Consider the following 24,253-nt stretch of genomic DNA (forward strand, 5'->3'; position numbering starts at 1 on the left):
GGGCAATTGGGATTAAGTGACTTGCCCAAAGACATGTGGCTAGTAAGTCTGTCAAGTGTCTGAGGCCAGATTTGAACTCAGGTCCTCCTCACTCCAGGGCTGGTGCTCTATTCTCTGCGCCACCTAGCCACCCCTATATTTACATTCTTAGCACTTGATGCAATGCCATAGTAGGCATTTAATAAATACTTGTTGATTAAGAAAAAACCTGCTTATCAACTTTGGTAAGGAAATCAGATAAAAAAAACTTCTTTTGTCTTCTGGAATTAAAACAAATTATAAACCTCTTAATATGCTCTATCTGGATTAGATTTAATAAGCATTAGTAAGCACCTACTATATTCTAAGCACAAACACAAAAATGACAAGATTCTTAAGGAGATTACATTTCTTATGTGTTTTGATTATCCAATAGTCATGCAACTACGCTAAATATTCAGGCACTAATTATTAAGGATGGATGTGAGAAATGACTGCATTTCACTAGCAAAAAACTCACTTTTCCAGCCTAAGTGACAAAAACCTCATTGAGATCAATTCTTCCCAATAAAAGGTCCAATATAAAGGTCACAACTTTCTTCCCACTATATTGGACTTTAAATTATATTTCTGCTCTTTCAAATATACAATGAATCCTTTTAATCATACACCTCTCCAGTGATGTCCTTTATGACACTTCTCATGCCTGAGTCCTCTGCACTACTTATAATTCTGATTGTTCCAGCATCACATAATTCCACAATTCAGTTTTAGAACTTCAGGAAAATTTTGCTGATCATGATACTGGTTTTTGCAGCAGTGAGCAATTGAGGATCAATGAAAGCATTGTACAATTTTCCAAATGCAATCCAACCTTTTCTGTTTCAAAGTTAGTGCTTCACATTTAAACCTAAATTAATTATTCCTGAAACTATAATTATTAATTGCCAGCAAATGCAACCTAGAGGCTGCAACTTTGGTCACCTGCTTTAGTATATCTTCCATGATTTTTGTAGCCTGAAAGAATTCCCACTAAATCTCAATTAGTAGTGCCTCAGTAATCAGTTCCTGATTATATGTGGTTCCATGTGCACTAATTATATAACAGTCTACCAACTCCGGGTTCTTCTGTCAATTTTTCAATTTTCAATACTTTGCTTTTCTATCTTATTTTTAAGCCTTTCATTTCTTTTTATGGCATCATAACTTTTCTTTCAAATTTTGAAATGTAATATTTCTTATAGTATGCTTAAAAACATAACCCAAGCCAAGTAATTATCCTCTTACAAGTGGTACATAAGTTAATGGAATATAATATAATGCTGGGTTTTTTTTTCTCCTTTTGGCATAGTGTCATAATACAGGGCCATTATGTAAACTGCAACTTGTCAACTTAAATCTTCATTTTATATGAATCTTATGGTCAATTATTTTGGAAAGCCCTTTGATTTCTGTTCCTTTTTCTATTCCTCTGTCAGAAAATCTTAAGGCCTGAAATCTGGGTTGTGGTCAACAAGTCCCTCATTCTGACTTTTTTTTTTTGCATTTGCAAGAAATGATTCAAAGATTTAAAAAATAGAGACTCTAATCAACACTATTTTCTTCCTATCAGTGGTTAGAGGATTTTAAATTAAATTGTCTCTTCATTCAGTTCATGTGTATCTCTCATTCTTAGCACAGCACCTGGTACATAGCAGGTGCTTGTTGGTTGACTATATCCCAAATTTTATATGCAATTGCTATTTCTCCCTTTTAGCATTACTTATTATTTGGCAGAGACAACAGCTTAAGCCTAAAAGCAAGCAACATACATCATATTAAGGGACAGGAAATGTAATATCCAAACTCTGAAATAATGAAAAAAATCAAAGTTAACATTAAGGATAAAAATTTCACTTTGTTATTACTAATTACAGGACATTAAAAATTATTAAGTGTTTATATCTTTAAATGTGTGGAATAATTCTAAGTCTAGAAAAAAAAAGAGTGGTTTTTAATATATTATTTAAAATTTTGCATACATCATCACAGAAATCAGACCATCCAATATCAGACAACAAATTATGACTAAGCAAAAGGTCTCCCCCTCAACATTGGAGTCATATCAAATTCAGTAGCTTCTTTACTGCTTCTTTATACTGAGAAAGATTATTTTCAGTATCTCCCTCATTTTTAAGTGCAACAACAGATTTTTTGTAATTCCCAACTTCTTCAGAACCAAGGAGCTCCTCCTGTGTGACTCTAGCAGTTTTTTCTGATGCTTTAATTTGGAGAAGAGTACTCAGGATATTTTTTTCTGAGCGGCTCTTCTCCCATACATATTCCTCCATGTCTGCTTCAGTCTTCCTTTTCTCCCAATCTTCAGTTTTCTGGAAGAAAACAGTTGTGAACATTCAAAATTCCTTAATGCTGATTTTAAAAACTTGAATTTTTAAAAATTTATTCTGTGACAATTGGCAAGTCATCTAACCTTTCTCTAAACCTTAAGTTTCCTCATCTGCATTTCTGCAGTATTTCAAAAATCTGTGACTGTCAGGACAAGCACACATACTATATCTTTCATATGACTGATAAGGACAAAAATATGTCACCTAGCAGCAAGTCCTCCTTCTAACTTGAAGCTGATGCTCAAGCCATGCCTATATAGTCCACTGCCAAGGACTGAACTGAAAGCTTGCTAGGACCCGGAACAAAGAGTACATCACTGGCAGAGTCTTCAACTCCATGCCACATCCTTAAAGTGGAGATAATAATAGTAATGATAATAATGATGATGGTAATAATACCTCTATTAGCTACCTCCCAAGGTTATCATGATCAAGAACAACACAGGGCTGTGAGGAGAAAATAAAGTCACAGGTATGCCCTTCCATACCAGTATCTCCCACACCCACTGCATGAGTGGCTACGAGGGAAAGTTTAAGGGTCTGCAATTCTTTGGGTAGATTAGGAGTAGCAGGAAATAGTTTCAAGGCTGGATGTTATCCAGCCTCAGTGCCATAATGGTAAAGGACAACATGGAAAAGGAGGCACTGGTAATGTTGAGAATGTTCCAGGTGAGCATTCACATGATATCAGATAACCAACTCAATGCAGGTGTATGTGAATGAGAAGTTGGGGAGCCTTGACAATGTGTTTTGAGATTTGGCATGAAGTCTTTATTCATTTTCCTTTTGAGGTAGCACTTCTAAGAAAAAGTTGACTTCTTTTTATAGATTATCTTCCTATCATACTGAAATGCAATACACAAATTGCAAATTAGGCATAGTTTTCCCTGCCAAACTTTAGTTCTTAGAAATTGTTAAGATACTGCCAACAATCTCATACAGCTTTTTTCACGTCTAGGCAAATGATTTTTTTTTCTTAATCAAGACATGGAGACAACAAACACCTCATACAGGTATAGTGTTTCTCACACATAATAGAAACTAACTGCTGCACCTGGCCACAATTAGAACACAAATTTTATCCTTACTTTCTGGAGTCATGTCCTGATTTCAACAAAAAGATCATTGTGAGGTCTTAGACATCTTTGAGTTTGTAAAGCTTTTCAGTTGATAAAGGTTTTTTTTTTTTAGAAAATCCTCTCTTCCTTGTAATCTGTAACATTTTTTTCCAAATAGGTTTTTATAGGTTTCTTTTATTTTTATATTATTTGGATTTCCCTTTGTATTTCTCTTCTTCTCAACTCCCAGAGAGTCTCTTCTTAAAACAAAGAAACTTTTTTTTAAATAAAGGAACAGAAAAACATGGGCAAGATAGATCAATGTACACATAAAAAAATCTGATGCTACTGGAAATATTCCACCTTGGACCTTGATACCTGCAAAGGTATGATTTCTCATATCCCCTTTTTGGGGCCATGCTTGTTCTTTATAATTCTGAAATATTTACTTTCAGTTGATTTGTGGTTGCTGTTTATTCCATAACACTCTATCTAGTCAACGACTACTTTATTTTCTTGGGCTCTGCTAACCACACTTTGAATCAGTTCATATAAGTCATTCTATACTTCTGGACTTATCATATCTGTTGCATATAACAGCATATTAATATCCCACTAGATCTATGTACTACAATTTGATTAGTCATTTCCCTATCAAGAGACATCTGCTATGTTTAATTTCTTTGCTACCAAAAAAGCTACTACAATATTTCATTTTATGTAAGGCTTTTATTTTTTTTTTTTAATCAATTACCTCCTTGGGGTATATACCTAGTAGTGGGATCTCTGAGTCAAAGGGTATGGACATTTCAGTTACTGTATTTGCAAAATTATAAAGTGCGTTCCAGAATGATTGTACCATTCAAATAGCACCTACACCAATAATGTACCGATGTGTTTATCTTTCTACAACTAAAACTGCTGACTACTCCTGTCTTTTGGCATTTTGATAGGCATGAGAAGAAACTTCATGGAAAAAATGTAATTCTGATTTGAATTTCTTATTAGTGACATGGAGCATTCTTTCACATGACTGCTAATTCAATTCTTCTGAAAATTTTTTGTTCACATGCACTGACCACTTTTCTACTGGAGAAATTGAATAAATGAATTACTAAATGAGACTGAAAGGGCTTTTAGTCTCACATTTCTGTTAGTTGTCAGTATATTTGATATGAAACCTTTATCACAGATTTCTGATTTTTTTTTCTTAATCAATTGCTTCCTTTATTACCCTAGACAAATTAATTTTGTTCATGTAAAAGTCTTTCAATTTCATGTAATCAAAATCTATTTTATCTTTCAGAAGTGCTTCTTATTATTTGGTTAAAATTCATCCCTTTATAAAGTTTCTAACTTTGTTACCTAAACAAATCATGAAAATTTTAATTTAAGCTATGGTATATGCTGAAATTCAAGTCATCTTTTTTAAAACGTGATGAAAGGGACAGCTAGGTGGTGCACTGAATAGAGCACTGGCCCTGGAGTCAGGAGGATCTGAGTTCAAATCCAGCCTCAGAAGCTTAACACTTACTAGCTGTGTGACCTTGGGCAAGTCACTTAACCCCAATTGCCCTTCCTTCCCCCTTCAAAAAAAAAAAGGGAAAAAAATTGTGACGAAAACCTTAATACAAATGGACAACAGAATTCTGGTACTAAAAATTATGATTTTTCATGTTTACATTACCTACTTAGTATTGAATCCCTCTATCAAATGAATCTGAGAATAGTGTCATCAATATATTTTCCCTTATCTTTAATAAATCTGTGATATGAGTTTAAAGGGCTTTATGTAAACTATGAAAAAAGGATAAAACAATTATGTTAATGTACTAATGCTGTTAAAGAAAAAAAAAAGCCAGAAAATGATGCTAGTATTCATTAGGTTTTAAGTGAATGGAATAGTTCCTTGTAATAACATCTGTATAATAAAGAAATTAAATACTAACTTAATATGTACTCATTTTAAATGGTTATATATTTTTAAACTTGTTGAGAAAATGAACTTTATACATTAAAAAAATTTTTTCCATCAACTTTTCATCTCTAAAATCTTAATATGGAACTTACCCTAACCAAAACAAAACCTGGCAGGACAGAAAATCTCTAGCATAAATAATTTTTAAAACTGAATAATGGTAGCCTTAATATTTTTTATAAAATATTGCAATGTTGACTTATTATGTGGACACACTTGAAAATAAGTTTTCCTTGAATGCAAAAGAAAAATTCATCCCTTTACCATGGATTTAAAAGACATATTATGGGCTTCTTTTCTAATTTTTTTATGCTGTAACTTAACTTTATGTTATAATCCAGGGAATGTATCCATTTTGGAATTTATTGTGGAATATGGTTTAAAGTGTTGATCTAGGACCCATTCCTGCCTAACTACTTTTCATTTTCCTAGCAAGTTTTATCAAGCAGAGGGTTCTTTCCTTGGAAATTGATATTTTCCAGTTTGTGGGATACTGAATTCTATTATTTCTTATTCTTCCTTCTCAGATCTCTTCCAATTATCTATTTTTCTATTTCTTAATCAGCACCAAATGGATTAGATGATTGTAGCTTCAAAATAAGTCTGAAGACTGGAAATTCTATTTCTCTATCATTTCTACCTTTTTTTTTCATAATTTTCTTTGACACTCTAGATCTTTTGTTTCTTTAAATGAATTTTGTTATTATTTTATCTAGATCTGTAAAAGACTCCTTTGGTAACTAGATTAGTATAACATTAAATCTCTGTAAATTAATTTTGGTAGTACTTTCAGTCTGCAAAATTTCAATGTTTGTTAACATTGAAACAAAAAGGAACTGTAACTGGATCAGTTAGGATGCAACACATAGCTGGTTGGGAAATTCTGCTGATCTAGAAGTGTCATGTTAAAAATATTAACTTTTACATATTACAAAGTTTTCTTGTCTTTAGCCTTTACTACCGGTATAACTGTAATATTCTTTTTTATGATGTTGACTGACTCTTTGGAAATTTTTTATTTAAGACTAAAATTAAAACATTGGGAAAAGATGAAATATTAAATTAGATTTTATATTGTTATTATATATATATAACAACATCATTTTATTTATGACAATAATTCTGGTTCACTTTCTTTGATTAAAGTACCCCAAGCACTGTTTGAGAAAGAGCAATGGTCACAAATAATAGTTTACAAACTCTAATAATGATTTTTTAAAGTAAAACTTACTAAGAAGGCCCATTTTACTAATTAAACCTTAGATGAAGTTCAAGATGATCAATCAACCAACCAATTCATCAATAAGCATTTACTGAGCACCAATATGTGCCAAGCACTATTCTGGGCACACAAGAAGAAGTAAAACCAATGTGAGTGTCTCAAGCAGCTTACATTCAACACATACATATTATAAGGATGTGCTGAATAAATACAAAATAAACACACCAAAGTACCAAGACAGGGAATGTAGAGAAAGAAGAGGACAAGGTATAGATAGAATGGAGCCATTTAAACACACACAGTTAGGGGGTGTGACATAGATGATTAACCAGTAAATGAGAGTGAGGAATGGCTAGACAAGTAAGAGGAGAGTCAGAAGAGAAAAGTTTGAGTAAAGGGCAGAGAGGAAAGTCTCTGGGAAGAGAGGGTATCAGCACAATCTAATGCTGACGAAGGATGAAACAAAGGTCATGAGATGTATCCATTAAAAAAATCACTTGTAACTTGGAAAAGGGACAGTTCCAATTCAGTGAGGAGGTTAAAAGCCTAAGAGGAAAGAAAATTGAATCAGTAAGCATAGACAGTTTTTTCCAAGAGTTTGGCTGAGAAAGGGAGGAAGAATATAATACAATAGCTTGAGGGAATGGTAGGGACTGGTGAAAGTTTTTTAAGGATGAAGGAAATTTAAGCATATTTGAAGGTAGTGTGGAAGGAATCAGCAGGAAGCGAGAAACTGAAGATTAGAAAATGAGAGGGGCTGATTGGGGGGTCAATCTTTGGGAAAAGATGGAGGAGTATATTTAGAGGTTTTGGCTTTGGCAGGGAAAGGAAGATAAGAGTGGAGGATGATATTAAGGTTTTGAGATAAAGAGAAGGTTCTCAAAAAGGAAGCTCACATAAGCAAAAAAGTCTCAATTTTCTTGGTTAAAGAGGTGAAACTCTCAGCTAAGAGAATGGGAGGAGGGGGAAGCTTGAAGTGAGGCTTGGAATAACTTCTTTGGGGAGGGAAGGATCAGGAAGAAATAAAACAATTGCCATCTGTGATGAGGGTCCAGTTGAAGAAAGAAAAGAAAAAAGGGGAAGAAGGAAGGGAAGCAGAGGGAGAAGAAAACAATCTCAAAGCCTGGGTAATGGGTGTGGACACCAAGTTGCTTGGGAGCCCATTTTTTAAACCACCTTAAACAGTTCAGAGTGCTGTGATTCCCCATGACAAAGAATACTGTGCCCAGACCATATATAATTTGAGAAGTACCATTCCAGACACTATGGCTCTCTTACATAATGTTTTGAAACTAAAATAGAAGTTGATTCTATGTTAACAAAAAGATTCCCCCTTTACAAAATAAATGTATTTCATCTCCATATCTGAAAGCTTAACCTTCTTATTCAAGCCTCCTGCTGCAAGTAAATTAGGATCAGGATTGAATTGTATTTACTGCATTATGCCAAAGATAGAAGAATATTTTGAGTAACAAGAATTCTAACATTTTTTAGAAACTTAGCATCTAGATGAAATTCTCACACTTCCCATTAGGAAAAAAAAAAAACAGGTAATTTGTATTACTAGGGACCCAAGAAACTGAATCTTATCTTACTAACTTCTTTTTTATTAAATGAAAATTTAGAGAAACTTTTTTTTATTTTCTTCAGCATTTTGGTGGGGTCTCCTTTAGCAGGCTGTTGACTCATTTTTCATGATTTTCTCACATCACTCTCATTTCTCCTCCCAATTTTTCCACTACTTCCATTACCTGATTTTCAAAATCTTTTTTGAGCTCTTCTATGGCCTGTGATCAATTCATATTTTTCTTGGAGGCTTTTGATGCAGGAGCTTTGACTTTGTTGTCTTCTTCTGGTTTATGTTTTGATCTTCTTTGTCACCAAAGTAAGATTCTATAATCTGATTTTTTTTACACTGTTCGCTTATCTTCCCAGTCAAATACTTGACTTTCAAACTCTTTCACTGCTTCCTGTGTGAGTAGGGATGAGGGTGGGTGTACTGTCCCATGCTTCAGGGGTTTTGTATCAGCTGCTTGATCCCCCACCACCTCTGCCGCCCTGGGGCTAGACTGCCCTCCTCTTTCACCAGGTCCCACAGAGTTCTCCCACTGATCTTCCACGTTGTCTTCAGCATTTGTGGGTTGAGAAGTCTGGAAACCACCACAGCTGCCAGAGATTCAGTCCCCTGAGGCCTACTCTGGCTATCTGCTCTGACTCGGCCCACACGAACTGCACTCTGCACCCAGCCCAGTGCAATATGCCTTTCCTGCTGACCTTCCAAGCTGTCTTGAGTTGTAGTTGTGTTTCACCCTGTCATTTTGTGTGTTCTATAACCCTAGAATTTGTTTAGAGTCATTTTTTATGGGCATTTGAAGAGTTTTAGGGGACAGGTTCAAGCAAGTCCCTGCTTTTACTCTACCATCTTGGGTCCACCCCAAGAAACTTTTTAAAAATCTGAGGGGCTGCTAGGTGGTGTAGTGAATGGAGCACCGGCCCTGGAGTCGGGAGAACCCGAGTTCCTTAACACAAAACACTAGCCGTGTGACCTTGGGCAAGTCACTTAACCACAACTACCCCTCCAAAAAGCAAAAAAAAAAAAATCTAACTGCAGTGGATTAAACATGGAACCAGAACTGAACTGCACTTATCCATGATATACCTCAATGATAGAATTCTTCAAAGCACAAAAATTCCAACATCTCCAGAAAATGACCATCCATATATTTTTATACTTCCCATAAAAATTAGACAAATTGTATTACTACAGTCCAAATAAACTGAATCTTCATCTTAGTAATTATGCATTAATGTATCGATGAGAACTTAGAGAAAGTTTTTGTCTCCCCACCCTATGCCAAAATCTAACTAAAGGAAAGGGAAGGAAATAAGCACATACATAGCACCTACTGTGCTAAGTACTTTTACAAATATCAATTCATTTACTCTGTATCTATCTTATTAATCAATCACTTAAGAGAAATCTAACCCTTATCCCTACCTCCTATACTCTAAGCTCCATTCTCCTCAACATTTTCTCACCCATATCCTACTCCAAACCTGCCTACTGGATCCTCTGAAATTCTCATTTCAAAATGAAGAAACTTCCCTTCATCCTGACCTCTTTCTCTCAAACTCCATCCATCTATTAGCCCTCACTTTGCCCTGGTTCCTTTTCCTCCCTCCCCTCCACACCACATTCCTGGTTCTGCTTTTCCCTTGGCTGACTTTTCACACTCACACACCCAACACAATCTTGAAGAGGGAATGCCTACTTCTACTTCTAAACTCCCTTCACCACTATTATTCAGCAACCTTCCTCCTTAGAGGTTCACAGTATCAAAAATGTCCATGATTATGGTGGTTGTTGTGTCCCAGGTTATTAACTCTTTCTTGAGCAGTTAGGCAACTGACTCATTTGCTTCTTCTTTGATGTCCAGGTGGATACTCTCTTAAACTGTCTAACCTGTTAATTCCAGTCTCCTCCAACCTAGCACAGGTATGGTTACACCCTTGATCCAGTCACCACCCTTGAGTTCCACTTCTCTAATTAAAACTCTCCAGGTACCTCACCCCTCCTAAATCCTTTTGTTGTCCTCATTGTGACCTCCAATCCCTCCAGTCCTCATTCTCTGGCCATTATTCCTCCTCTGATTTTACTTCCCTCCCTTCTCCAATTTTGACCCTATGCTGTCTTCTACTTTCAAATCCTGTATCCCTTTGTCCTATTGTTGCTCATTCCTTGCACTTTTCAAGCCAACCAAACCGACTTCTCTGTTCCTCACACAGGAGGAGATCCATCCCCACATATCCTATCTTCCTTTGTTGTTCTGCTCACCCTCCATGGTTGGAATGCACTCTCTCTTTACCTGTGCCTTACAGAGTCCCTCTCTTCCATTAAGCTGCAGCTCAGGTACTGTCTTCTACACAATCTTTCCTGATCTCTGCCAACTCGCTCCCAAACTACCTTATATTGAACTATTTTGAATATATTTGTAATTACTGACTTTACATTTATGTTAATTGTTTGTATAGATTTATTTATGTACTTTATGCCCTCTCCATTAGAGTGAAAACTCATTGAGAGTAGAGATTTCTTTTTTTTTCCTTTGTAACTTTAGAGCCTGGGACAGTGCCTGGCACAGAACAAGCTCTAAGTAACTTGCTGATTGCCTGGTCAGTTGATCCTCTCAATCTATTATCCTCTATCTCCCTTCCTTCCCTCTGCAAAACAACTAGAAATAGATGACTTAATTACCTTTCCTCATACTCACTCCTTTGTAATCTGGCTGCCAATCTCATCATTAGACTGAAAAACTCCCTAAAGTAACCAATGATCTCTTAATTGTTAAATATGATAGTCTTCCTTAACGAGTTTTCTGTAGCATCTTACACTGCTAACACTGTCTCCTCCTAAAGACTCTCTTCTTCCTGATTTTCATGACCCCACTCTCTCCTCAGTCTCCTACTACCAGCTCAGTAAGCTTCCATCCACGTCACACCCTCTAGCGCTAACCTTGGTGCTCTCCAAGGTTCTTCCTAGGTCCCCTACTCTATTTTCTCAATGAACTCTTCAGATTCCATAGGTTTAATTATCATCTCTGTGCAGATGACTCAGAGACCATATATCTAGCCCCAGTCTTTCCCCTGAGCTTTCACAAAATGCTCATGGAACTATAAAAAAGAATGTTGCAGGGAGAGTATATAGAACTTGGCCCTTTTATTACACTGATATGCAAACTGTCGGGAGAAGAAACTTACCATGCCAAAGCAGGCTGGCAGCTTCTCCGCAACTTAGAGTCTCAAGAGTTGTCTACAGCACTGAAAGGTTAAGAGACTTACACAAGGTGACCAAGCTGGTAAATATCAAAGGTGATACCAGGGCCCAAGGCCTGCAGGTTTCAAGGCTGGCTCTCTAACTGCAATTCCACACTGGGTCATGTCTCAAACTCAAAATTTCTCAAGCAGAGCTCATTTCTCATTCTTGCACATCCATCACCTTGGCCTTATTCTTAACCCTTCATCCCCTCTCACTTAACATTTTAAAAGTCACCACTTTGTTCCATCTTCTGTACTACTAGCAACACGGTTTTCCTCAGTATAGATCCAGCAATGTCACTCTCCTACTCCAAACTCCAGTCAGTCCCTGGTGACTCTAGGATCAAATATAAACTCCCACATTTAGTTTTTAAAGGCCTTCACTAATTTGTCCAAACCTATATTTCCAGAATCATTCATTACAATCATTCTCCCTCTTAAACTCTGTGATCCAGTTCAAGTGGCCTTCTCCCTATTCCTTATACAGATTCCATCTCCTATCACCTGGCTGTCCCCACACCTGGAAGCCACACCCTCTTAACATCTGCCTCTGAAAAACTCACTCTTCCTTGAAGAAAGTTCAAGTAATACCTGCTCAATGAAGCTTTTTCTGATACCCTCAATTGCTAATTTCCTCCCTTTCACACAACCTTTATTTAAAGATGTAAATAAATTTACTTACATTTGCTCTCCTCAGATTTATTTTATATATATTTATATGGATCCTTGCTGTCTCCCCTGTTAGAAGTACTCTCCTTGTAAGGACTGGTTCATTCATTGTTTGGATCTAATAGCGCTTAGTTTCATAAAGACCTATTGATCAACTGATTGATAGACAATTAAGAATAAACATCAAAATGAACTGAAAAGGACTAGAAGACAAGACTCTTTATCAAATACTAGATGGTGCCATCGAATTTCAAATAGCAATTCCACTTTAGAAAAGGAGGAAAAGACAGCAGTTTGTTAAAAATATTGTTTGACTGCATATTTTCATGGCTCATCTGGATTCTCCAGCTCAAAGCTTCTTCACTGATGTGACTTGTTGAGAAAGGATCAAAAGCCAAGTTTAACACATTCATTCTTTAATGACATCTATTCACTCCAGTCTTATGTTGCTACTCAGGCACCAAAGCAATTTACCTTCAAGATCAAAGGTTTCTCATGTGAACCCAGAATGCAAGTTTATGTGGATTCTAGAATGGACAACCAGAGGAAGAATCTAGTAAGCCAACTTTCACCGCATTTTTGCCTGCCATTTCCTTCTGCACAAATTTACTTTATAGGCTACTGGCAAAATGGGAAAGACACAAAACCCCTTGCCATTTACTGTTTTTAGTTAATTTGCACCTGAAGCTGAACTCTATTCACTGTGCTATAAGTTCCGAGAGGAATTTTACTTCTTCAAACCAAAATTACTTTTAAGTTAAACTGTCTCAAGCAAGAATAGCATTCTCCTTTGCTGCCATTCAAATCCAGTGGAGTTTAAATCCAGCATCAAACTCTCACTAGTTGTGTGACCTTGGACAAGTCCTTTCACTTGTTTGCCTCATCTGTAAAATAACAGCATTTACCTCCCAGGGTTACTGTGAGTAATAAATGAGATATTTGCAGAAAAGTGCTTAGCACAGTGCCTGGCAAAGAATGGGAACCTAATAAATGCTTGTTCCCTTCCCCTCCCACATCGTAGACTAGCTTCCCTGTGTGTTTTAGCTAACTTACTTTCAGTGCAACAGCTACTAATGACATTTTGTAACATATTTGTGTTAATTAACTGATATTCATTAAACACTCAACTGAGTATTTATAAGGCTTTGTGAAAAGTTAACATCATTTGATTAAAGCGTTGCTAAAATGTTAAATCTTCAAAACAGAATAACTTACCCATGATTCATGGTATAAAACTGTCAATAGATACATGGCATAGTCATAATTCTGTCTCTGTAAAGGGCACCTTTAAAAGAGTAAGAAAACAGTGATTAAAATCTCAGTAGAATGAATTTTTATAACTGTATATATACTAATCTACACATCTTATTCCTCATCAACATTTTAAATTTCAATCCTGTGCTTTGGAATTTTTACACAGTTATATATATGGTTTATTATATTATGTATAAAACAAATTATTTCCTTACTTGGGTTATTTTCATTTAATTCAGAGTATCTACTTGCTTCCTCCTTTAATGAAACTGCTTTGTCTAATAACTGTTTGAGACTTAATGAAATTTTAAAAAATATCTCCAAACGGAATTCCATACCATTCATTCTCCCAGTGATGACTGCCTCCAGGACTACACAAGTAAATTGTTGAATTCACTAAACTTCTGTCTATTAATTGTCTCAATATTGAAAAAAAAAATTGTTTTCTCAAATCTAACTTTAAAAAGTTAACTAGAATATGCAATCTTATTTTTTTTAGTGTAGATAATTATCAAGGATTAGGTAATCTTTCCATAAATTTGAGATTGTGTGTGTCTTGTTAAACTTTGTATAAGAAAGCAACGGAGAAAAATAAATAAAATATCATTTGGCTTATTTAAAAAGAGAAATGTAACTTTTTTTTAACCAGGCCTGTGGTTTCACTGGTGTAGAGCAATAGTGTTAAATTTAAATAGAAACAGGGACCACCAGACCATACCTAAGGATCTCTGTGGGCTGCATATTGACTTTAAAAACCACTTATGTTTACATATTTCTTTTTTTATTAATTAATTTATTTTGTTAAGTATTTCCCAATTACATTTTAATCTGGTCTGGGCTACACTTGTTGTGGGCCAAATGCGGTGTTTGACACTCTTGGTGTAGACAACTCCTGATACTCCTCCTAGCAATACTCAGAAATTTACAGTCTTAAGAAAATTGCCTGAGGCACAGAGAGCAAATGATCTGCCCAGGGACACATAGCAAGTACATGGCAGAGGCAAAACTTGAATCCAGGTCTTGCTGACTGTGAGGACATCTTCTTACACACCACACTACAATGATGTAATTACCACATAACTAACTGCTGGAATTGCAGTTATCACTCTATTCAAAGTTTATTTACAGCCTTCTACTGGAAATAATTATTGACAAAAAACACAGAAATATAAACAGAGACTATAATTTATGTTATAATTTATGCTGGAGGGCAGCTAGGTGTTACAGTAGATAGAGTGCAGAGCCTGGAGTCAGGAAGACCTTAGTTCAAATCCAGCCTCAGACATTTCTAGCTGTGTGAACCTAGGCAAGTCACATAACCCTGTTTGCCTCAGTTCCTCATCTGTAAAAATGAGCTAGAAAAGGAAATGGCAAACTACTCCTGGATCTTTGCCAAGAAAACCCCAAATGGGTTCCAGCATCAGAAATGATTGAACAACAAATACAACAGATGTTTGTAATCTTTTACAAAGTTTGTAAAAATACAACAACAAAAATACAAGATGTTTGTAATCTTAACACACTGATACTCCCATCATGCTAATGAGTGATAATGGCTAGAAAAGCTTCAAATACAGGCCTCACAATGGATTTATGCATGTCTTGTCCAAACACTAGCCTAGTTAAAATCAGAGAGGCTCATCATTTGAGGGATTATCTCCAACCACAACTCACATGGATTTTCTACTAAGGTATGGCAAGGGCTGATATATGTGCATCAGTGAATGAAACCCCTCAACCCTTCTCTCCCCATATGAAACCTTAGATTCTTGAAGTACTGAAGTAATGTTAAACATAATAATACAGCATTAAGCTAACAGAATTTAAACACGAAAACTTAAAGAATTTTTTTCTAAGTTATACAAGATGAATAACAATCACATATTTATTTTCCTCAAGAGGATAAACAGAAGTAAAATGTCAGGAATCAATCACTGTTGATAATTAAGGATCCAATAAAAATCTATCACATAATCATTCCTCAGCCAATACTCCCAAAATGACAGTCTAGTATGATAAAAATACTTTGGTGTCTTTTTCAAAGCTTATGTTTTAATGGCTCCTAAAAAAGAAAATGAATTAAAATATTAAGTAAGAAAACCTGGCTATTTTATATTTGCTGCATAAGACTTATATTTCTATTTAGTTCAGGTTGAACAAAAGCTTTTTTCTATAATGCCAACATATATGAATTTTAAAATTAATCATTAAGAACTCTGACATACTGAAAATATCCAAATATTTGGTGACTTAGAGAAAAAAAACCCAGATGACAGGATCAGTTTCTACTTTACAACCCAAATGTTTGGCAAAGTATAGTCATGACCTTCATACTGAATCCAAATCTCCTAGGATCTTCTAGGACCACTTCTACTTTGACCCTACTTCTACCTAACAAAACTGATCTAAGTTCAACTTATTCAGTCAAAGTAAACATTGCTGATAAAAACTTTAATTCTGGCTCCGAAAACTTTATTACCTCAAGAAGATACACTGACAAACTGATAAATCATTACATATTACAAATTATATGATTCTTACTCTTTTTGTCTTTGCAAATAATCTACAAATTAAAATGACCAATAATTCTACTTTCATCTTCACAAAATGAACACGATCCCACTGATAAACGTAAAATTAACAGCAGTACTGGCTAAGTCTAAATCTGAGGCTAGTATTAAGGTAAAATGACTATGCCACAGTGATTTCTGGTGGAGAGAGCAAAGTCATACAAATGGTTGATGGAGAGAAGTTTTTGCGTTTACCGGTCAGTAGTGATGGTAAGTAAATCTGTGGTCTTGCAGTACCGCTCTCCAACAAGTTTAATAAATTTCTTCTTTGCGTGGTCGTCTAAATTCAGTTTGGAAAGTCTAACCTGAAATGCCCAAGAGGGAATATATTCAGAAAAATTAGTTTGGATTATTTTTAACACCAACAACAACCAAGAGCAAGTGATAATACTATTTAGTTTTAGATTTTTAACTCAACTAGGATGGAATCAGTCAGACTTGTTCTAAAGATTCTGTTGGCACATAATGATCCCATTACTCACAGCAAAATCATGTCAAGTTTCTTAAAGTTTTCTGGCTAGTCTATACATTGGGTACTTTTCCCAAAATATTAAATGTCAGGTTTTCTAGAAAATTGAGAATTTCCTTCAGGAAGTTAATCTACTAAATTCTCATGGGTAGAACAGTAAGACTAGGATATAGCAGGAAAAGATAATATGTAAAAGCCACACAAATATCCCATTATTCCATGGTCATAGGATCATACAATGAGGTCTGAAGGGAATCAAGGGACCAATTAGTCCAATTCCCTCATTTTACAGGTGAAGAAACTTGAGGGTCCTTTGAGCTTTTTTTTTTTTATTTTTCAAATGCTTTATTAACTTCTGATTTACATCATTCGTTTCTGACAGATTTTGAGCTACAAATTTTCTCCCCGTTTTTCCCCTACCCACCGCCACAAAATAGCAGTCCCACAGAATATCCTCTCCTCCAATCTGCTCTCTCCCATATCTCCTCCCATACCCTGTTCAACTTTTCCAGTAGGGCATGGTGGATCTCTCTGCCCCAGTGCCTGTATATCTTATTTCCCAATTACATGCAAAATAGTATTAATAATAGTGTGTGTGTATAAATATTTTTTTTTCTTTTTGGAGGGCAAATGGGGTTAAGTAACTTGCCCAAGGTCACATGGCTAGTTTTTGTGTTAAGTGTCTGAGGCCAGATTTGAACTCAGGTCCTCCTGACTCCAGGGCTGGTGCTCTACTCACTGTGCCACCTAGCCGCCCCGTATAAATATTTTAAACATTTGACTTTAAAACTTTGAATTTCAGATTCATTCCCTTCCTCCTTTGTCACCCACCATTACTAGGAAGATAAGCAGTTCAGTATAGGTTGTACATATGTAGCTAATGCAAAACATTACCATAGTAGATATATTGTAAAAGACTGACTATATTTCCCTCCCTCCTATCCCACCTCCCACTTGTTCTATTCTCTACTTTGATCCCATCCCTTTACAAAAGTGGGTGCTTCCAACTTCCCTCTCCCCCAGCCTGCCCTCCCTTCCACCATCCCCCCTCTCATCTCCTTCCCCCCTACTCTCCTATAGGGTGAGATATACTACTTAGTGTGTATTTCATTCCCTCTCCGAGCCAAATTCAATGAGAATAAGGTTGGCCCATTCCCTTTTGCCTTCCTATTCCTCCCCTCCATTGTAACCATTTTCCTTTGCCTCTTCTATGAGATAGTTTACCCCATTCTGTCTCTCCCCATCTCCTCTCATTACATTCCTGTCTCACCTCTTAATTTCACCTTTTAAGTATCATTCTTTCTTATTAATTGGTCCTATGCCATTTATCTATGTATACCTGTGAAAATATAAACACATTCACATATGTATTCATATGCCCATATACCCTCCTATATATATTCCCTTTAACTATTTTCATACTGAGAAAAGTTTCATCAGTTACAATTATCATTTTTCCATGTAGGAATGTTAATGGTTCAACTTTGATAAGTTCCTTATGATTTCTTTTCCCTGTTTACTTTCTCATGCTTCTCTTGCTTCTTGTATCTGAATGTCAAATTTTCTATTCAACTCTGGTTTTCTCATCAAGATTGCTTGAAAGTCCCCTATTCCACTGAATGACCATATTTTCCCCTGAAACATGATACTCAGTTTTGCTGGGTAGGTGATTCTTGGTTTTAATCCCAGCTCCTTTGACCTCCAGAATATCACATTCCAAGCCCTTTGATCCCTCAGCTGTCAGATCCTGAGTTATCCTAATTGTGTTTCCACAATATTCAAATTGTTTCTTCCTGGCTGCTTGTAATATTCTCTCCTTGATCTGGGAATTCTGGAACCTGGCTATAATGTTCCTAGGAGTTTTCTTTTTGGGATCTTTTTCAGGAGGTGATCGGTGGACTCTTTCAACTTCTATTTTGCCCTCTGGTTCTAAAACATCAGGGCAGTTTTCCTTGAGGATTTCTTGGAAGATGATTTCTAGGTTCTTTCTTTGATCATGGCTTTCAGGTAGTCCAATAATTTTTAAAATTATCTCTCCTGGATATATTTTCCAGGTCAGTGGTTTTTCCAATGAGATATTTCACATTATCTTCTTGCTTGGATCTATAACAGCATCTTGATTTCTCATAAAGCTATTAGCTTCCATTTGTTCCAATCTAATTCTGAAGTAATGATTCTCTTCAGTGAGCTTTTGTGATTGTTTTTCCATCTGGCAAATTTGGCTTTTTAAGGCATTCTTCTCCTCATAGCCTTTTTGAGCCCCTTTTTCCATTTGAGTTAGTCTGTTTTTTAAGGTATGATTTTCCACAGTCAAGTTGTTGACTTTCATTTCGTAATTTTCTGGCATCATTCTCATTTCTCTTCCCAATTTTTCCTCCACTTCTCTTATTTGCTTCTTAAGGTCCTCTATGGCCTGTAACCAGCTCGTATTTTCCTTTGAAGCTTTTGGTGCAGGAGTTCTGACTTCACTGTCTTCCTCCTGTTCCATGCTTTGATCCTTTTTGTCCCCAAAATAGGAGTCTAATGTTGGGTTCTTTTGTTTCCTTTGCCTGGTTGTGTTGCCACTCAATTACTTGACTTTTGGGCTTTTTGCCACAGTAGGACTCTGCCACCAGACAGGGGAGCTTCGTACCAAATGCTGGGGTTTTCTCAACTGCTGGAGGTATTAGTTGGGTGCCCTTGCTGAAGCCTCCACATGCTCTGGCAAGCTGGATACACACCCAGGACCTCCACCCTAAACTGCAATCCAGATCCAAGCAGGTTAAAGCAAGAGCCATTACCCCTCAGACTGGTAGCTTGGTCCCCCTACACTCTGCAGACCAGGAGCTGAAGCAGCCAAGTGAGGGCGGCTGCACAGCCGAAGCTCCTCAGCGGCTTCTCGGGGGCAAAAGCCGATGCACTCCCAACTACTGGGTCCCAAAGTCCACAGTGCACTGACCTCTCACTTTGTCCTTAGTATCTATGTGTTGATAATTCTGGACCACCACAGCTGCTGGTGATCTGGAGTCCCTCCAGCCGGTGGCTGGTCAGGCCCACCCTGGGGCTAAAACTTTGGGGTGGTGCTGGGTTCAGCTACTACAGTGCTGCATTGGCTAATTCCTGCCGGCCTTCCGGGCTGTCCTCAGTGGGAGGTTAGCTTCTCTGTGTCTTTTTGTGGGTTCTGTAGCTCCAAAGTTTGTTCAGAGTCCCCTTTTACATGGGTTGGAGGTGGTGGGAGCTGGAGCCACACAGAGGTCCTGCTTCTACTCCGCCATCTTGACTCCGCCTCATTGTCTCCTTTGAGCTTTTAATGTTTTTAGATTAAGTGACTTGAGCAAGTACACTTGAGCAAGCCTACACAAGTAATAAGCACCAGAGGTAGGATTTGAACCCAGGTTCTCTAAATATAGATGTACTAATCTTTTCTCTAGAAGTAGAGATTGTTCCATTCTTTGCATTTTTATCCCCAGCACAGTGCCTTTCACACATAGGATCTTACTAAATGCTTGTTGACTCTGATGGATTACCAGACAACCAGAACTATATTACTATATCCAGTTTAGAGGTATTCACTTAACAGGGATGGGTTAGACTTTGAAGAAGGTTAGAAACAGAATGTAAGGGGGAAAAGAAGTCAAAAGACTTGATGTCTGAAGAAAGGGCACCCTAACTATATTTTATAAATATGTGGTCATTCTCTGTTCATGGCTGAACAGAAAAAAAGCCTTGAAGCTATAAAAAAACTTGGTGAGGTCATATGGACAAACTTTCGGAAAAAAAGATACTAAAAGCAACTGCATTCTCCTTACAAAGTGATTTTTAAAAATAAACTAGACTGAGGCGGTTAGGTGGTACAGTGAATAAAGCACCGGTCCTGGAGTCAGGAGGTCCTGAGCTCATATCTGGCTCAGACACTGAACACTTACTAGCCATGTGACCTTGGGCAAGTCACTTAACTCCAATTGCCCTGCCTTTCCCCCTCCAAAAAGCAAAAAAATTTTAAAAAATAAACAGACTCCTATCTATCTCAAATGGCTTGGGTAATGTCTATCTGGAAGGAGGGAAAAAAGATTAAGTGACTATATTACTCTAGTTCTTCATGAACCATCTTTCATTAATTTTAGTACATTTTATTTTTAAAAAGAGATGGGACACCTTTTGGTTTGTTAAGAACTGCCTAAATAAAGTAGGTTTTATTAGAAACACCTTTTAAAATAATAAAGGGGGAAATAACAAAAAAAGGCAAAATGAAAAGTTTTTAAAGGCACTTAGTAATAATACTGACCTTTAAAAAATGTGCCAGCCAAGAACAATGAACATGTTTAAAGTACTTTGAAAACATGAAACTTCTAAAAAATATTTAATAACCACCATAAATTTGGTATTATATTATTATAAATTTGGTATCTAAAAAATATAAAGAAAATGTACATACGTAGCTGCAATCCTTATTATCACACTATTATTCATGTCCACATTAACGTTTTAATGCTTCAGCAAAATGGCATAAAGTTTGTAACATAAGCTCATAAACATTTCAAAATAGCTTCATGGAACACTTACTCCACCTGCTAGGACAAAAAAGCATTGCAAAAACACTTCATCTTGAATATACTGACATGATAGCAGGACTTGCAGCATCTCTTTTTCACAGTTTTAATAAAACTACCCCCCCCAAAACGTTTTTAAAGTCCCTCTATTTTAGAGTATAAAAATTAATTTATTAATATTATACCAAAGGTAATATGGAACATTTCAAACTCCTTTCAAGTTTGATATGTATAGATGTTTGTGTTTTCCCCAACTTGTCTGTCCTTATACTATGCTTTCCTCAACTGTTATAATCTGTCTTCTCTATACCTCAATCAAACAAAGGAATGGGAACTTCCTAGTCATACCCACAAATGTTTCACTTCAGAAAATCACTTTTATGGATCATATCTCCCTTTCATTCTCTGTCTTCCTTGCCTGGATCACTAATCCCTCCAACCTTCAATCCTCTTCTGGGCCATCAGCCCTGCTCTGACATCCCTCACCTCTCTTTTTAATCTCAATCCTACTTTTAACCAATCCAACTCTACACTGCCCTCAACTCTTGAATCCCTTGCCCCTGTCCTTTTTTATGCTTCTGTCTTTCCAAATTCTAATCCTGGATCGTTAAATCTACCTGTTTTGCTCCTACTGCTGGTGAAATAAGCTGGAGGAAATCAGGCAGCTGTGCCATCTGGGTCCACTACAAATTTATGTTGTTGTTGTTGTTTAGTCATTTCAGTCATGTTCAGTTCTTCATGACTCCATTTGAAGTTTTCTTGGCAAAGATACTAGAGTTGTTTGCCATTTCCTTCTCCAGCTCATTTTTTGCTTTTTGGAGGGCAATTGGTGTTAAGTGACTTGCCCAAGGTCACACGGCTATTTTTTGTGTTAAGAGTCTGAGGCCAGATCCGAACCCAGGTCCTCCTGACTCCAGGGCTGGTGCTCTATTCACTTCACTACCCCTCCAGCTCATTTTTATAGATGAGAAACTGAAGCAAAGAGGATTAAGGGACTTGCCTGGGATCATAAAGCAAGTAAGTCTGAGGCCAGATTTGACCTCAGAAAGATGAGTCTTCCTGATTCCAGGCCCAGTGCTCTATCCACAGAGCCACCTAGCTACCCAAATTTGTGTTATCTAAACTCAACTGGGTCTTCACAGAAGAAAGATAATCCTTTTACTTCTGCCTAATAGTTTCTCTATCTCACTCCCCAAAGGGACAGTTCTAAACTTTTCTTCTCCACTTGAGTCTCCTTCCCATATTCTAAGCTAAGGACCTCACCTAGTATTTTACAGAGAAAATCAAGACCATTAGCCAAGAGCTCCATATTTCAAAACTTCTTGTTATCATCCCTAATTCTTCCTTTACTGATTTCTGATAAACTGCAGTTAAAGCCAATTTTATGGCTTTAATCCTTAATCCTCTCTTATCTTCTCCTGGGGATTTTGTTTTCTATAACAAATGATCTTTCTCACTAATTTTCAGACTCTTCCTATCTCCTAGGTCCTCCTTTGCTGCTTACCAAAAAACCCAATAAGCACAAACCCTGGCTCTACTTTATCATTCCCTCAAATTTCATGTCTCTCCTCCCTTGTACTTCTTGGTTCTTTGTGATATAAATTCTATCATCAGCATCATTATCATCCTTAACTAAAACTCTTCTCTTCAAACTTAGCAATGACTTTTTTTTAATAAAGTAGAATTATTCTGTATTAAAATAAATGATAAAGAACTTTCCTAGAATACACTGGAAAAAATAAAGAAGCTTTAGTTTTAATAGCTTGTGTTGCAGAAAAACTTGTTAAAGAAATTCATACTAAACTCGAAGTGTTAGTTCAATGTCCAATATGTGATTTCATGATCTTCACTGAAAGGTCTTCCACAATAGTTTATATTCCTACTTGGCTGAAATACTTAAAAGTTCTTGATTTCCTTTTTTGCTGGCTTCTGGTGTAATCCCATGAAGCAAGTCAGCTTTACTGTAATAGATGAGGACCAGCCTTGACCTCTGTTGCCTGGTGGCCTCTTTGTTGCTGGCTACTTCTGTTCTCACTACAAATGTCTCTTGTTGATATAGGATCATCTCTCTTAGCTCTGCTACAGAAAGTGCCTCACTCTCTGGACAGAGCAGCACCAAGGTTCTTCTCATACCCCTTTCTCTATCTCCAACTTAAAAATCTTCATGACCAGAGTACAGATCTTCAAAGACATCATGATAGTTATGGTAATCATAGCCAAAATAATCACAATAATCCTCATATCCATAATAACCTGAAGGATATCCCTTCATTCCCTACCTCCATGTATTGACTTCTCACTGAAGGAAGCAAATGAAGTGAAGTCATCATATATTTGTTTTTCAGCTGTTTGACTCTGAGTTTTGCATTCTTACCTTTTTTTGAAATGGCTTAGCAAAAACAATTTCAGCATTTTCTCCCCTCTATGTTTTTGCTTTCACTGCCTTTACATTTGTTACCTTGTCTTTACAGTATCATCTCACTCACCTAAATGAATGCATGCATAAATCTTTAGTTGCTTTATTTATTCCAGTCTCAAATTGACAAAATGTTTTTCCGTCTTCTTCGCAGAGATGCATCAAACAGCACATTCACCTTTTAGGAGATGGCTCACGCCCACCCAGACTGTGCCCCCATCTGTCCCCATTCAGTTTTGTGATCTTCATACACATAGTTCTTTTTGTTTGTCATTCAGTTGGTGGCACAAATTGATATCTCTAAGGCCCTCTGTAATTTGCTAAATCCTTCACAAATCTACTCCTTATTCTTAGGAATAGATCCAACAAGAAGTCCATTACTGGTGACTGAGATGCAAATGCTAATGTTTTCCAGAGCAAATTTCATGGATATTATATTGTTTAACAGCCTCCTGAAGAGTTTTGCAAAGAAAGCTACAAAAGCAAATACCCTATTTAGACCAGTCACAGAAATATTCAACCATCATTAAGTCCAGATCCTAAAGAGGCACAGTTTTTTCCAATAATGGAACAAATTCATTTTTTTTAAAGCAATAGGGGTTAAGTAACTTGCTCAAGGTTACATGGCCAGTTATTTCTGGGTGTGGTGCTGAGTATCTGAGCCCAGATTTGATCCAGGTCATCCCGACACTGGAACCGGTACTCTTACTCGCTGAGCCACCTGGCCACCCCTAACAAATTCATTTTCAAACAGTTATGGATCAATGAAACACTGATGTCCAGAACACAATAAATCTAAAGGGAGACCTTCATACTTTCTTTATCCAGTGGTTGCATCAATTGTGTAGCCTAGTCTTTCCAACACTGCCTTAATTTTTACCAGATCTAGACCTTGACTAGAATTCAG

General features: G+C 36.7%; 1 protein-coding gene across 1 annotated transcript in view; it reads right to left on the bottom strand.

The window, feature by feature from the left end:
* Nucleotides 1-1,951: 1,951 nt before the first annotated feature.
* Nucleotides 1,952-24,253, bottom strand: part of MRPS35 (mitochondrial ribosomal protein S35) — a 41,612-nt gene continuing 19,310 nt past the window's right edge. The window contains exons 6-8 of the mRNA XM_069094906.1: nucleotides 16,128-16,237; nucleotides 13,324-13,393; nucleotides 1,952-2,348 (exon numbers count right to left, since the gene is read on the bottom strand). Coding sequence (XP_068951007.1) covers nucleotides 2,079-2,348; nucleotides 13,324-13,393; nucleotides 16,128-16,237 — 450 coding nt within the window. The 3' untranslated portion in view covers nucleotides 1,952-2,078. The remainder of the gene's footprint in view (nucleotides 2,349-13,323; nucleotides 13,394-16,127; nucleotides 16,238-24,253) is intronic.

The sequence above is a fragment of the Petaurus breviceps genome, unplaced genomic scaffold (assembly GCF_028583685.1).
Source record: "Petaurus breviceps papuanus isolate PSGF00001 unplaced genomic scaffold, PetGlider_PUasm1.0 221, whole genome shotgun sequence".
Taxonomy (NCBI): domain Eukaryota; kingdom Metazoa; phylum Chordata; class Mammalia; order Diprotodontia; family Petauridae; genus Petaurus; species Petaurus breviceps.